The sequence below is a fragment of the Pempheris klunzingeri genome, chromosome 8, assembly GCF_042242105.1.
Source record: "Pempheris klunzingeri isolate RE-2024b chromosome 8, fPemKlu1.hap1, whole genome shotgun sequence".
Classification (NCBI taxonomy): Eukaryota; Metazoa; Chordata; class Actinopteri; order Acropomatiformes; family Pempheridae; genus Pempheris; species Pempheris klunzingeri.
In genome coordinates, this window is record NC_092019.1 from 6,625,455 (window position 1) to 6,641,298 (window position 15,844).

Genomic DNA, 15,844 nt, shown 5'->3' on the forward strand with positions numbered 1-15,844 from the left:
AAGTGGTAGTCTCAACATCCACAGGACAGTAAGAGACGGTCAGAGATGCCTGTGCTCATTTCTCAAGAAGGTGAAGTACTGATGCACATCCTGAAAGCAAACAAGAAGGCTGGCAAATTACCTTTTCGTGCGGACAGACTGCTTTATTTTAGATCTCCATGCATGCCAGAGAATCATACGCTAGCTGACCTCTGCCCTCCAACACATATGACTGGTTTTCTGTTCAACACATGACAGGTGCAGCAGAGTTTCCCTAAAAACCATTTCTTTGACACCCCTCCATTATATAAAAGCTAATATGAGGGCCTTTATGGTGTTTTTACTGGAAAGTAAGAGGGAAGGTTTTCTTAAATCACCCTAATTGTACACAGACATTGAAAAAGAGGTTTATTTATGGTCTCTGCCTTCTGCCTGCAGGTGTAGCACAGAAGAATGGAAAACCCGGCTCGGCCTGGTGTACATTAGTTTGCATGTGCATGCTTGCATGCATGACTGCAAGTGCACCTAATTGCATGTGTGTCAGAGAAATTGAGCAAGAGTGTGTAACCATTTGGCGTTCTGAGGGGAACCTTGAGACACCCCAGAGTGACCATGAGGTTGGTCGACTCTCTGTTAAAGGGGAAGTTCCCTCTTTAGTGGAAATTCCACTATAAATATAGTGAATCTCCAGTAAAGACTTCACAGTCACACAAGCGTTTGCTTAAATGCCATAAAAGTCACCACATTTCTGCTACTCATTTCACATTTTAACCAATATGACCTATGTGAACGTCAATGAACAGACATAGTGATTTAATAAAGTATTACTTTTCAACCGCAGGCCTGCATGAGAAGTTAAAATTATCATTCTGCTAATGGTGGAAAAGTTTTTTGTGTGGAGCTATAGTCTATAGCAAATAGCTGACCCAAAAGCAGACCCCTCAAAAAGACATGTTCACTCAGCCATTATTTCATCATGATGCGACATATGGGACAATCACTACACTAACAGGATTTAGTACAGTATATACCATAAGGTCTTTGAGGTCAAAATTTAAGTATTGCAATACTGTTTATACATATAACATATACATTTACAGTAATATCCCTTGCAACAGACCAGACCGAAATGAACAGGATCATAAAAGGACAATAAAATTAATAACTCAGTACTACTTTATGGCAACGTTGGATTTTTAGCCACTCTCAAAGTGTGGTTTAAGATAGGATTTTGTCGATGTATCTGTCAGGTGTTTGGTCTACCACTTTGGTCCAGAATAGCTGTATAGCTCAACAGCTGCTGGATGTATTGCTGTGTACAAATATTCATGTTTCCCTGATGAGCACTACCAGCAGGTCCACGTTTTCAGTTTCCCAATGAAATCTCTTAAATCAATATCAAATAGAAGGATTGACAGATTTATGGCAAATTCACAGTTGTATCCTAATGACTTTGGCGATTCCCTGACTTTTCCTCTAGCGCCACCCTGAGGTTAGAATTTGTTGGACGGATTGCCATGAAATTTTGGTAGGACAGTCATGTCCTCCTTAGAACAATTTGTAAGAACTTTGGTGATGAATTGACTTTTTATCTTGTACCATCACCATGTAAAAATGTGGTCCAACACTTTGTTTTATGACCACGTTACTGCAAAACTAAGGGCATTCCCATCAATATTTAGTAGGTGTAACAGTGCAGCAAAATCTGCCCTGGAAAAAAGAGCACAGCCTCCACAAGAAAGATACATTTCGTCGACATTGAAGTCAATAACGTTTCAAATTTCGAGTTTACTTGCTGTAGAGAAAGCATACATGGGTCCCTGTCATGTCAAGAGGGAGCTGATCTGCCAGGCAAAGCTTTCAATTAGTCTTTCCACATTCCAACCCTCACCTATGGTCATGAGCCTCTGGTAGTGACCAAAAGAATGAAATCATGGATACAGGCTGAAAGAAGTTTCCCCCTAGGGGTGCAGGGCTCACCCTTACAGAGAGGATGGTTTAAGGAGCTCAGATATCCAGAGATCAGAGCGTGGATCTGCTCCATGGACCTTCATGTTCTCCTCAGGATGATTTGTAAGAACACTGGTCATCACTTATCTTTTTATCTAGCACCAGGTAAAAACATTAATTTGTCCAACACCAAATACCTGCAAGACTAATGGTATTCCCATCAATAGTCAGTAAGTGTAACAGTGCAGCAAAATCTGCTCCAGTTTAGTTGCTGTTGACAAAGCCCACTGGGTGAGTTGATGTGGGGCTCGTTGGTCTAGGGGTATGATTCTCGCTTCGGGTGCGAGAGGTCCCGGGTTCAAATCCCGGACGAGCCCAGATAGTTAATCTAGCATTTACCAATTGTTCTTCAGCATTTCCACCAATATTCCACAACAAAGATAATGGTCTCCATGACACGGTGAAACATGTCTGCAATCAAGTGCAGAGATCTCAATGACATGACCTGTTTGAATAATGAATTAATAACAAAAAGAAAGTTTGTGTCTCTTAGAATCTTTCAGTAAAATTCTTTGGTAACTATCAGATTAGCTATTGTGTGTTGAGTAACAGTATCTCACTCATAACAAATTGTTCTGGTTATTCCCATTACTCCCACCTTTGACTCCCTTGAAACAAAGTAAATAAAATCACAACGGCAAAAGAAGAGCAAAATATCTCATTTGAATAAAAGGGGAATTTTAAAGAGAGATGTTTGTATTTTAAATTATATTAATATTAAATTTGTATTTGTAATTCAATTACAGAGGTTACAAAATTAGTGCGTTTGTAGAAAGTGAAAGCACTTTGAGCCTATAAAGGTCAGTAATTGCGCTTGGACCATGAACAGCTTAAGAAGGCTAATAAAGTCAGCATTATACCTGCTGAACATCAGCATGCTGGATTATGAGCATCATAGCATTTAGCTTAAAACACCACCGTGTAAAGTACAGCCTCTTACGCCTGCTGGCATGGCTGTCGACTCTTAATCTTGCGTTATAATTTTTGCATCATTTGATTAATCTTGATTTCTCAAGTACTTAGTTTGCTAGGTTAGCCAAAACAGAAATTCCTATTTTGTTCTATAATTTCATCCATAAAACGTTTCTCAACGCTTCTCATTCTCTTTTCCAGAAGATGGTCTACATAATGAGATATATAGATATGGTGATATAAAATGACATGTACTATGATTGGGGCTTTTATCCATAACTTCAGCATTGCTTCTATACAACTCTAGATCTTGTTTTTCCATCTCTAATGACGTAGCGTAGTGGCCAGTATCCTGTGGTGGCTTATAGAGGCAATCAAAAATAGCTCATTATCTCCAGTCCTTCTCCTCCTCGTGTTAGTAGACCATCAGAGCGCTGTGACAGACAGGACTGCACACTGAGCCCAATAAACCTGCCAGAGGGAGAAACACACCAGACCACCTGTATTATGTACCAGACAAATGGGTCATTCAGTGCAAAATGTGAGACAACAGCGTTAAGGCTGATCATCACCAGAGAAAAACCCAAGTGACGTCTGACAGTGTACAGCGAAAGTAAACTATAATGAAATTAAGTTATATTAAGTATGACATTTTCCAAAATTAAATGCATGGTACTGTGCATCACAATCAAGATCTATAACTGTTAAAATGGGGACTGTTTTTAAAAAACTTCCAATACATCTACAATAAATCATATGTATACGATTTGAGCCTGTTAGCTGTTCCGATTTGTTTTGCTACAGGAAGGTTAGAATTTATAGCCCATGTCTAATCTTTACAGTTGCTATTTGTCCATCTTTCATAAAAGGAACAGCAAAAGGTGCAAGAATGTATAGGGCACGGATGTCACATGAAACACACAAAGAGACTGTTAATCATTTGTAGAGCAGAACAGAAAAGCGTCTCATGGCACAGATTGTACAAAGCTTTAGAAAACGGGCCAATGGGTTCCACAAATATTTGTCTTCAAGTTAGTGTAATTATTTTTCCCAGTTATTACTGAAAAGACTTTTTTTTATTTTACAGTAAATATCTCACAATGGCTAATCTCAGTCTACTTCTGAAGATAAGATAAAAGTTCAACAAAAGGTCACATGCCACTGAAGGTCTACAACAATTACAGATGAAATAAAATACATTGGAATGTAACTTGTTATTAGCTCTTGTATTTAAAAATAAGATAAAGGTGTTTTTGTAGTAAAATTATTTACCTAATTCTGACTTATTAGGATTGAATTTGAAGCTTGATGACAGTCACTGTCAACTGTATGCCCACGTAGGATGTAAGGACTGCCCTATTGTGTCAAAATATATTTTCTCAGCAAAAGGCCAGATGACCCCCACCTGTTTCCTGCTATAATGGCAGCCATAACAGAGTTCAAGAGGATTGCCCTGTGAATAAAGCCCTTTAAATCCATCCCTTCCTCCCTGGAGAAAGAGAAAGAGCATGCATCAGCTCCAATCCGTGTCTTCTCAGGATCTTACTGCCTCACCAAGCTTTTCCCAATGAATGCCTCCCAACAAATGTGCCGTGTAAGACCTGCATGTGCACTCTCATTCCTAAACAAATGTAGTCATTAGCAGGCCGAGGACTGCAGCACTCGAGCTTTGTTCAGGGGGCCAAACACATTAATCAGCAAGATAACTAGTGTTTTTTCTATCAACATGTATTCACCGTGCTAATAAATGTTAGGTAGGAGCACTGAGAATGAGCATCAAAACAAATGAGGGGCAATCAAGGCAGAAATAGTGCTCTGTGTGCTGGCTAAGAGCTAAATTTGCCTCGAAATATATCAGCTAAGTGCTGTTGCCTCCGTGTATACAAGATTGGCTTTTTGGCTAACGCAGGCCTTAACACCACATGATGAGCTGTAGCAGCGATTAGCAGTTACTTCCAGGGACTTAAATTACTGCAACCAACAGGTCACAGAAAAAAGCAGATGCATTTCTTGTTCTGCAGTCTTGCTGTGTGGTTACCTAAAGTTCGGGAAGCAACAAGAAACTGCCAAAGGAAAAAAGGTAGCTGACAAAGAGAAAATTGGATAAATAGTGGTGTAGAGATGAATAGTTGTGTAAAATACTGTAGGCCTGACAAGACAGATAGAGAGAAATCTTCCCATATAGGTCACAGAGACTTGTTGACATTAAAGTTTAGTAGAAAACTGTGTTTAGTAGTAATGTTAATTTCTTTTGCATATGTATAGTAACAAACTGTACAAAGCAGTAGGGAGATGCTTCTTTGTCTGAACTAAGTGAAGTCAGTTACTACAGGTACTGTGTCAGATCCGTATGCTAAAGGCACTGTTTTGTATTTTCTCTGTTCCCTTTATTTTGTACAGTGCACTTGGCACTGCTGTATGCCATGTTTTTGTCTATTTTTGCCATATTTCACCACATGTTGAATGTATTACAATCATATTTTAAACATTTGACTTTAATTTTAGATTTATTTGAACTATAACTCCATTGATCCACTAGGCATAGAAAAAAATAAAGATCCCAGAAACAGCATCGTATGTGTCAATTCCCCTGGCTTCACTCACATCCATTACAAAGCTTCTAAGATGTACTTCACCAGCACATATCTCGTCCAAATCTGCCATTAGAGAGCAGACAGCAATTCAGTCTCTAATTTAGTCCTCACTTTCATGAGTCATGATCCCCACCTAGCAACGCTGAGCTCTGAGACTGACCAAAAGGAGCGTCTTAAATTCCTCATCCTGAGCAAATATGCAAGCGCAGGGCTCCTTAAATCAGGAGGTGTCAACTTGTGAATGTACAGACACGCTTGTTGGTCAAACAGCCTTGAAAACCGAGCTGCTGTTGACTTAGGGAGGGCAGCCTTGAGTGGGTGGAGGTAGCGGACATGTAGGGTTCTTCAAACGCGGCCAATCCCCCTGAGGCAGCCTTTTCATGCTCCACAGTCCAGGTCCCTTAGGAGCCTGAGTGTTGCAAGGAAAGTATCCAAACCTCCAAAGACATCGGCAGCTCTGTGAGTTGGGTCCAAATATTCACTTTTGGCTAGTCGTGCTTCAGCATTCACTGGCCATGTTGAGGCGACAGTATGGGCCTCGACAAGCCGTGTCTGATTTTACAGGTGTTAGCGACTCTCTCCTAACACACACTGCACTTCCCAAACACGTCCTCTTTCTGGAGGAACGACAAGGAATACTTTGTATCTGAGTCATATTGGAGAGAGGCCATCAGTGAAAAACAAAACAACACACAACATGAAGCAAAGGTCTTGTGACTTGCATCAGTACATAAACAACGACCAAACAAAGCTGCATATGACAGATGTCTTAACTTAAGTGTCCGCAGGCTGACCCGACTTAATACCACAGGAAATCTCCAATTAATCTCCTTGTGAACCAATCCAATTTTAGAGGCCACCTCAAAATAACAATCTAATTCTGCAGTCATACAAGGATATTAACGAGGATATTTTAGTGAATTACTAATTGAATTGATTACTAATTAAATGCTAATTGATTACTGTGACTTTGCTAAGAGTCAGTCTTCAGAAGTGAACATGATGAGCTATTGTGACGGACCTACAGAAATGTGTTTTCCTGTTCCTGTCACTGCTAGTTTCTGTGACAACAAAAATGTCTTCTGTCCAAACGTCCATTTACATGGTAGCTGGTTCTCTAAATTCTTCCAGACAGTAACAATGTGAAAGGAAAGAACTTGTCTCTTCCCACAGCGAACATAACTGCTGTGAAAACACAGGAAAAAGGCCATAACACTGCTGTGAGTGACGCTGTAGCTCATGGTCGGCTGTAAAAGGCCGACTTCAGAGAGAGCACTGCAAAATTCAGTCACCTCCTTGCAAAATATTTGGATGTAGAAACTTGGTAACATGTAGACAACTCGCATGGCTGGTTTGTAAAACTATTGCTAGCCGGCCTGTAAAGTGTGAGTCAGTCACAATACCTGTCAGAGATTCTTTAGATTTACTATAGAATATAGCTACTAATTGTCAACACGCTGGTTACAAGCTGGTTAACGGGACTATAAATTCACAATTCATTCAAAAGACATATTCTTATCATCAACTCCTATCTCATAACTGTCTGCGAACCATTCCTCTTTTAAATGGAGTTAGACGGTGCCATGCAGCTAATAAGCTACATTAGCTTCCTCCATTTCAGACTCTACAGCTTTCAGTTCCCTCAAAGGTCAGCACTGTCAAGACAGGTTGTTGTTGGTCAACAGCACAGTCAAGTTCACAAAAGCTGAGTTTGATTTGCTTTGCAGCCACAATCAAACCCAGAAATTATAGCATTCCCATTGGAATTAATTGACTTTAAATGCAGGTGTGACCAGATCCATTCCACTAATAGTAATGTCCTCGTCGTTTTTATGGGGTTGTAACCACACAAAAACACCTGTCAATCAACGCAGGATCACTCTCAGCGATAGCCATCTCTCTGACCTGAGAAAACTATTTGTGCATAATGGTTATGCATCCGCTGTTTTGCAGAATGCTGAAACAAAATACTACTTTTAAATTCTCCCTGCTGTTCCTTTGTTAAGACATGGCAAGACTTCGACCACTCGAACAGAGCAGACAAAAGCAGCATTGAAGAGAAGAGGAGGGGGAAAACACCAGAGGGGCTGATAGAGGTCGGATGCTTGAGATGAGCTTCATAGGAAGGTGATGAGGTTCAGACTGTCTCCCCCTCTTTGTCTGAAACAAGCTAATGGCTTCTCCGTTGTCCTCACATGAATGTAGACCATCTTACAAAAAACACAAGACTGGGCTGAGGAGGAAGGGCTATTAAGAGGGACCTACTGTTGAATAAACAGAGCATCCCAAGAGTGTGTGTTTGTGTCTGTGCACATGTGTGTGTGTTAAACTGAAGTTTGGGTTGGTTACGTTGAATTCTGATCATATTACACTCGGTTTATTTGAGGTATGTCTGAAGAAAACACAGAAAAAAGCACTTATGGGGCTGCAGGTTAACAACCTATTAACCTGGTTTATGAAATGTCAGAGTATGTATTTGTGGCTGTGTGTGCACGTGTGTGTGTGTGTGTGTGTGTATAAAGCTCAAGTAGGGGTTGGTTACTGGAGGGGAACGAGGGTGCACTTTCTCCTTTCTGTCTGGCCGATCCACTCCAGTCCATCAGAGGAATGTCTGGTCACCAGCAATGCGTGCGGTCAACCTGAAACACCTGGCCACACCTGGGGACTACCCACACACACACTCACACACCCATACCTTTTATACACATATCAATGGTGCTCTGCGGTCCACCTAGTGAGAAGGATTGACAAGTGCAGCTGCTCTGCATAGAGTCTGAACAGAGAAAGGTTTGTCCCATTTTCAGCGCTCAGTTAAACGAAAGCTTGTAATCTGACTGCCAACATCATCGAGTTCAACCTCACATAACCACTGTCATCCACCACTTAACAGCCTGTAATACACACACACACATACTGGCATTTTCTCATGATTTCTACTCCGCCCAGAGACAGTGCAGCGATATCAGACTCCCTTGTGCAATGGTCCTTGAAAAACGCATTAGCATTACATTAGAGAATTAGCATAATTGTGCACTCCTTATCTTATCAAGTCAAGAAATATTTGTGAAATTATTTACTTTAAAACCACCAACCTATCATCACATATATCCAGCAGTGGGTTTTCCCTAGAATATGAAGTGTTGATTATGAGATGGATGGAGGCCAGAGAGGCAAGAGACTGACAAATTTAGAAAGAACACCAAGGTCCATGGGAATCTTGGCTAGTAGCACAAACAAAGCATTGCTGTAATGCTTCACTAATGCAACAAACTGGCAACACAAAGCTTTTAAAAGTCTTGACTGTGCAGAAAACAAACTCTGTCTTCGTGTCATGCTGACATGGTGACTCAGTGGGAATCATGGTTCCAGACTGCATTGGCTAAAGTCAGCGCCAGGCCATCAAACTGTTTTCCCACTGGCAAGACACCTTTTACCAATTGTGACATAATTGTATTAGAGTGCATGCACAGTTATAAAAACCTTATCAGGCCTTGCTAGAGACACAGACCGGCTGGAGTGCATTATGTTTCAAATGGAAAACTCAGCAGTTCAGTCGCTGTGCAGCAACCACCAAAACATGACACATACCCAAAGGATAGCCACACAGAAACAGAACATTTCCATTTCTGAGTTAAAAGCTCGGCATATTTGTTGCCATTTGTTTGTTTGTTGCTAAATTTATTCATGTTGGTCTCAGTTAAAGGAAAATGCAAACCTGGTGAGGACACAAAAAAAAAATCTTCTCTGGGAGCAAAAGTCGATGAGAGTAGCAGCCAAACCAGAGTAAATCTTACATGAGAGCCTAATGACTTCCAGTTGCTACAGAGAGTTATCAGGACCGTTGCCATTTGGCATACCAGCACGTCCTCAATGCCCAATCAGATACACTGTTGTTCACCACTCGCCGAGGACAAAGATTGTTAATTCTAGTCTTGCATCTGACGGGCCATTTTGCAATGTCATGTGTGGAGCCTGTGGTTCCAAATGGGGCATCCAATTGCAGCACTGTCTGGGCATGGGCTCTCCATTTTATTCAGCATTCGTGGGCCCTAATGATGCATAATGTTAGGGATTTTTAAAACCTCAATAAACAGAACTTTACTGTTTAATCAAGGGGATCAATGTGAGTTTTCTCGGGATTTGGCGTTAAAGCATGAATGACAGCACCATTTCTCACCCAGTGGCCGACTGTATTAGAAAGCAAGTCTTTGTCGGTCTACTATTCATTATTGTCAGGTTTGACGTTTTTATGCAAACAAGTCAAACGTGCCTGCCAGACAGTTGCTGTGAAACTGTAAAACAGGTCAACAAACAGACAGGAGCTGCAGCCCTCATTCTCTCCAACCTTTCTGACTGCCTGCACTTGTTACAGTCACCCTCACCTACAGTACAGAGCCAGTGAATGGGCATCTGTTGCCCGCTGATACACCGACAGTTCAGTTCAGTGTTTGAGGTGAAACAACATCCCTGATTGGGTGCTAAGAGCATTTTTAAGGAGGTTGTTGTTGTTGTTGTTGTTTTTCAAAGCCGTGGCAGGCGGAACCAGCGTCAGAGGGACGCACTGAGGGCTGAGATTCACACAGATGCCTCATTAATGTGTGATGAAGCAGAGAGACAGAGGACGTCTGTGGAGCGTGGCCAGCGCTCTCTTCCTCGCCACAGAGAACCCTTTCTACACCTCGCACCCCACTTCATCTCTTTATTGCACAGTGAGCACACACAAAACACACCTATAATATCCTGTTCCACCTCTGGAGAGGGAGGAGGGAGTGTTAACCAAAGGGTGAGGCGAAGCTGTGTATGCGTGTTACGCACATGCATCAGCTCTGCATGTATAAGTGCGAGAGCGGAGAGATTAAAAGGAAATCGAAGTCTGTCGATGTGAGGACAGGCTGCTTTCAGCGCTGCGTCCCTCAGCATCAATTAGCAGGTTGTGCTGTGACCAGCTCCTGTTAGAGGTGAGGTGGGCCAGCTGAGGGAGGTAAACAGTCCACATCCCCAGGGCTCGCTGAAATCAGAGGGAGGGCAACAATGTGCCACTGCCTGGGCCACAGAAGCCTGCCTGTGCCTGGCCTCTAACATGCTTTAGCAGTCATTTCCTACCTTCTCCTCCAATTTCCTCGCCCTGGTTCATGTACGGGGCTGACAGTGGATGGTTCACCTGGCTGCATAAGAAACCTTTTTTTCTGCTATGACTCTGACCTGTGTGTGCTTGAGGGAGCCTGTGTTTTGGGTCACTTTAGCCGACTGATGAGAGGGCCGTGTTGATCAAATACAACCACCGAGCAAGATTAGCTAAATGCCTGTTCTGCAGTGTAACACGGTATTGCAATATGTGCTTAAGTGACTTTTCTAGTCTAAATAGGCAATTTTATGACAATGTAAAATGATGACATAAGCTAGACTTCTACTTGTCAAAATAAATAAAATGAAAATGAGACGTGGTTTTAGAAATTCCCCCTTGTTTTTCTTCGTGGCCTAACTGAACAAACTACTGTGCTGAGTACAAACTGTCAGAGCACATCTCACATCTTTGTTGATGAATGTTTTAAGCCCAGTTTTTGTACTCGTGCAATTAATCTTATTAAACTTTACTTTTTTTTTCCAAAACAGTGTAACAACACAAATTGTGAGCTCATTTAGGCAAGCAAACTTTAAAGGGAGAAGAAAAGCCTCCTTGTAAACTGAAGAACAAAGAAGTGCTGCTCTCGTAACCTTCACTCTTAACATTACTCCAAAGAAAAAGTAAGGAAATGGAGAAAGGGAAAAGAGCAAGAAAGAGGGTGTTTGTCTTAAAAGTGTGAATAAAATGATATTTCTGTGTCTCTGTGACACCTTATGATTTAAACATATCTTCAACCTCCTATTAAAGGCTCCAGATTTGAATTCCTCAGGCCAAGCTCGCAGCAGACTTTCATTAAAACAGACAAAACATAGTGGAACATCCAAAGTCTTAAACCAGTCATGCTTTCACATGAATTTAGGTCAACCTATCTAGCCCTGTTTAAGAGCACTGTTGTACACTGGGTCCATTTAAGGCCCCGAGGTGTAAATTGAGACGTAAACATACAGTTTACTGGCCAGGCTTTAAGCGCTGAAGAATAGGTCCTAGATTGACCTCTATTATAAACAGCTATCATCTCAGTCAAGAGATCATAAAAAGGGTTAGTACAGTGGAGACCCCTTCTAGTCATCACAGTTATAGTGATCAGCCACTTTTATATCGGTCTATACAAATGCTGTTTAAATAATTTGCTTTAGTAATTAAGAATTCTGCTTTCAGTGTCCATGTTGGATCTTTTCATACATGACAATATATGGCAAACCATTTTAAAACTATGGCAATTCTTTTTTTTAACTTAACTCCCATGAGACTTTGCCTCACTGCAGCCTGTCTGCCTCTGGCTGGCTATCAGAGGCTGGTGCTGTGTGCGCACTGACATCATGACGGGAAAAAGAAAGTCATTTTCTCTCAATGAAAAATGTAGTGTACTCGAGGCTTATGACAAATGCCAAAAAGAAGCCAATGAGATGCAGGAGTGAAGCCTCCTCGGGCTACCTTGTGTAGTTCTCTCAAACAACAAGAAACATTCATGGCTGCTAGTCATGGAGAAAAAAAGCTGTGTTCAAAGACACCCTCGTCAAGTGGATTGATAATGCTCGGTCGCGTAATTCCCCTGACATGATCACTCGAAGCGGTTTCCGCTGCATTTGAAATCAGATCAGTTAGGCAAATATTGAAAAAGACAAATTCAGACTACATCAACACAAATATCAAAGGGGGTTTTCAAATTAGCGACTTAAAGAGTGGCTGGTATCAACAGAGCTCTGCCATCAAGCCACAGCAAGATTTCTGACCCGAAGCCTCGTCCTCAACGGGTCAAATGGCGCCAGTATTAGCATGAACATTGGTACTTATTTTATGATGCATTCAGAAAATGTATAATCACAAAAAGTATGATGAATTCAGGAGAATTCATGTCACTGTCTGGCCTCCAAAATTAGATAGACGACAAACTCAACTGACCCTCACAAATGGATGTCCACAAAAAATGATATCCCGCTACAATTCAGGTCTCACTGGATATTTCACATAAACTATATTACTTAAAGCAACAAAGAGGATATTGCTTCATTTATGCTACAAGAACAGAACCTCCTGCTGTTTTGAACCAGCATCCTTCTTAGTGTAACATGACATAAAGTAGAGGACAGTGACAGTCTCAGTGACAGTCTAGTTTGTTTTAGTAAAAGTATTCCAGTAGCGAATGCACTCTTTAATGCCAAGGGTACCCCAGTTTGTTCTTATACGTCATAATGCATCTTTGCACACATCTCGCCTCCCCTTGCCTCACTATGCACACACACACACACACACACACCCATGAAAACAAACCCAAAGGGTTGATGTGCAGCATGTGACGCTCTCAGGAGTGGAGTCATTAACTTAACAAACAGGTCTCTGTGCAGCCAGCAGCTCACCACCCCTCACTCCACAGACACTGGCCTGTTTTAACCTCACTTATCAGCTCGCTGTTGACACCACCCAGGCTGGCAGCTGCTCCAACCAACTGCAACCCTAATCTGGCTGGAACAGCCTTTGTACTAAAGACTTACAGGACTGTTATATCTGAGAATTCACAGTGAAATAAACGAGAACAGCGTAAAAAGACTCGGCTTTGATAAGCCTACAGTTTTTAATGCTTTCCTGTGGCTTCCAAGAAGGAGGCACATTTGGCCGGTGAGCGTGCAGAAACACGCTCAAGTGTTCTTAAATTAGTCGGACTTTGACAAAGAGCAGTCAGACCACACTTGACATAAGAGTGGTCCTGATTTCAACCAAGCTGTTTTGATGGTCATTCAGCACCATGGACAGAGACCATGGCACCACAGCCTGACCTCCGGGGGCCCGTCCCACCACACAAACCAAGAGAAAACACTGGAAAGGCTCAATGGCTGCCAGGGGCTCTTTTGTTAAGGATGCATTTAAAGCATAGGGGCCACTCCTGGGGCCGAGCTAATTCAACAGCAATCGTAGGGGTTTTGTTACAAATCTCAGGAGACTACAATAACAGGTTTCTTCTCTCTGTACGATCATTGCAGAGTCATTCCCGTGTCTCCTGATCTATGAGGAAACAGCTCAGCAGTATTTGTTGCAAAACTGAGGAACTTCCAACACTGTTCCTCATTTTACTGTAATATAATGAGACAGTGAAAACAAGCTGTAGCCTTAAGAGTAGTGGTGACTTTTCTAATTTGGCATCATCAATTTGCACAGTGAGCTCCTAGCAGCTTGGCACAGTGTGCTGTGTTTGCATGCTTACTGGAAGAAGAGGGGCCTGAGTTGCCATTCATTACGCTAATAAAGCACTTCTGCCACACTGCTACAGTCTCTTTAAAGCAATACGTGACAGGGCGATATCAACATGAGCCCCTCTCTGTGTCCCAGCAGCGCCTGGTCTCTTTAAATCTAAATATAACCGCGTCTAAAGCTGATACCTAAACCTCCTGGCTAATGTGGCGTTCACGTCCTCCTCAAGGGCTCCAACTGGGAGGCCCAGAGGCAAAAAGTGGAAACTTATGAGAGTATTAAAACTATTTGATACATTGCTCCTGTCACATTTTTTTTTTTATGGTTACTGCTCATTGTAGTGAGTAAAAGAGGAACGTCAGTGATTATTTAGAAAATGTAATCGCTTAGTAAGCTAACGCTCGGTGTTAACTACTTCAACATTAGCATACAGTCACAGTTAGCAAAACGTTGTTGTAAGCCTATAACCCATCACTGGTTGAGAACCTCCACCTCGGAAAAGTTAGCTAAACCTCATAAATTGTGATTACACTGAGCACTCACATCTTTCCCCGGGTATTGTTGACACTTGTGGGGCAAGCGCTTCCGCCCTATTACAAGTCATACTGTTTCCCACAGACCGTGAAGGCAGCAGCTAGCTTGTCAACCTTGCCCATAGAAACAAAGTGAAAACTCACTCAACCTTCACTCCACACTCACCTTGTTCAGGTGGGGGTTCCGGGTGACATCGTAGCCCCTCTTCTTGGTGTAAACGGAGGTTTTTCTTTGGTCTCCGGACTTGTGCATCTCCGTTTCCACCGACTCCCGTCTGGCCAGTCCGTGTGCCATGTTGTTGCCTCTTTAAATAGAGCCGCGGTGAACTGTTGTGAACTCAACAAGTGGATGCGCAGGTCCAGCCGCTGAGCTCCGGTCTCTCTCTCTCTGTGTATGTGTGTGATGAACACAGGAGAAGCCGAGTGTCCTTATCAATCGGGCTCTCTTATTGTTTCCAATAAGCCTCTGACGCTTTTGATACCATGCAAAGTCTCTTCCGTGTGGTATCACCTTGCAACAGGTGTGTTGTATCCTAGTTACCGGATGTGCAACTAAAACCAACATGCACAATATTTCCCTTTGTCTTCCCTTTCCACTCACTGAACATTCATTAAACACACTTGGGTTGTTGTTAGGTTTTTTTATTTGGCTAATTCATGAGAGCTGTACTGTATTAAGAAGTTTATTGATCAGGCTGCAGGGATGTTGGTGTCAACATATCCATTATATCTATCCACAAAATCCAATTAGTGAAGGTCAATACCACCGTCTGCCTTCAAGTGAATCCTTTGGCATAGTTAATAAAGCAATAATGTATATGGAAGGTTTAAATCAATGTAAATTCACTCATATAGGATTATTATATGAGGAAAACAGTTTTTAACCAGAGCTTAATTATATATGCGGTATTGTTAGCAGTAGGCTATGAGTAGAAGTAACCTAACTGTGATAAGAACAACAATAATAATAGTAATAACAATATTTCTATTGCAGTAGCTATGTTGCAGTGAATGAGCACCCTTCCCAGGAATAAGAGTAGATTTGTTCGGTCAGTTCACACATTTTACCATGCATGATTTAGGTTTCCCCCTAGTTTTTGACATTTGTCACAAACATGTAAAATGAGATCATTTTACGTCATGGCGCGTCTGAGACAGCCGTGAGGATATCTGAAGCCAAGGTCAGCCCTCAGCCTTCACACAGTTTCAGCAGGAAAGTTATGCAACATGAGGCAGCAGAGAGTTTGACAGTCAGGAATACCCTGGTATTCTGGGAATGGGAGAAAGGTTATTGAACCCTTAGTGCTTATGCCTAATATTGACGAGATGACTGCGCTAAATTCACTGCAGTCTCGCTTCAGAACCAGCTGATTTGTCAAATTATGTTAAAATTACAAACTACTGCAGCCAGATCAAGCACATTGTTGTCCCTGCAGAATTGCATGCATCCACACAGACATACCAGTTGCAGCATTTACTTCTTCAGATTATCGTCTACAATACCA

At 41.9% G+C, this 15,844-nt stretch overlaps 1 protein-coding gene and 1 non-coding gene across 2 annotated transcripts in view; one reads left to right on the forward strand and one right to left on the reverse strand.

Moving 5' to 3' along the window:
- The window catches only part of me1 (malic enzyme 1, NADP(+)-dependent, cytosolic), a 73,871-nt gene extending 59,148 nt beyond the window's left edge, over nucleotides 1-14,723 (reverse strand). The window contains exon 1 of the mRNA XM_070835759.1: nucleotides 14,506-14,723. Within this exon, the coding sequence (XP_070691860.1) occupies nucleotides 14,506-14,634 (129 nt within the window). The 5' untranslated portion in view covers nucleotides 14,635-14,723. The remainder of the gene's footprint in view (nucleotides 1-14,505) is intronic.
- trnap-cgg (transfer RNA proline (anticodon CGG)) lies at nucleotides 2,235-2,306 on the forward strand. The gene has a single exon. It is a non-coding gene; the product is annotated as a tRNA-Pro (tRNA).
- Nucleotides 14,724-15,844: the final 1,121 nt, after the last annotated feature.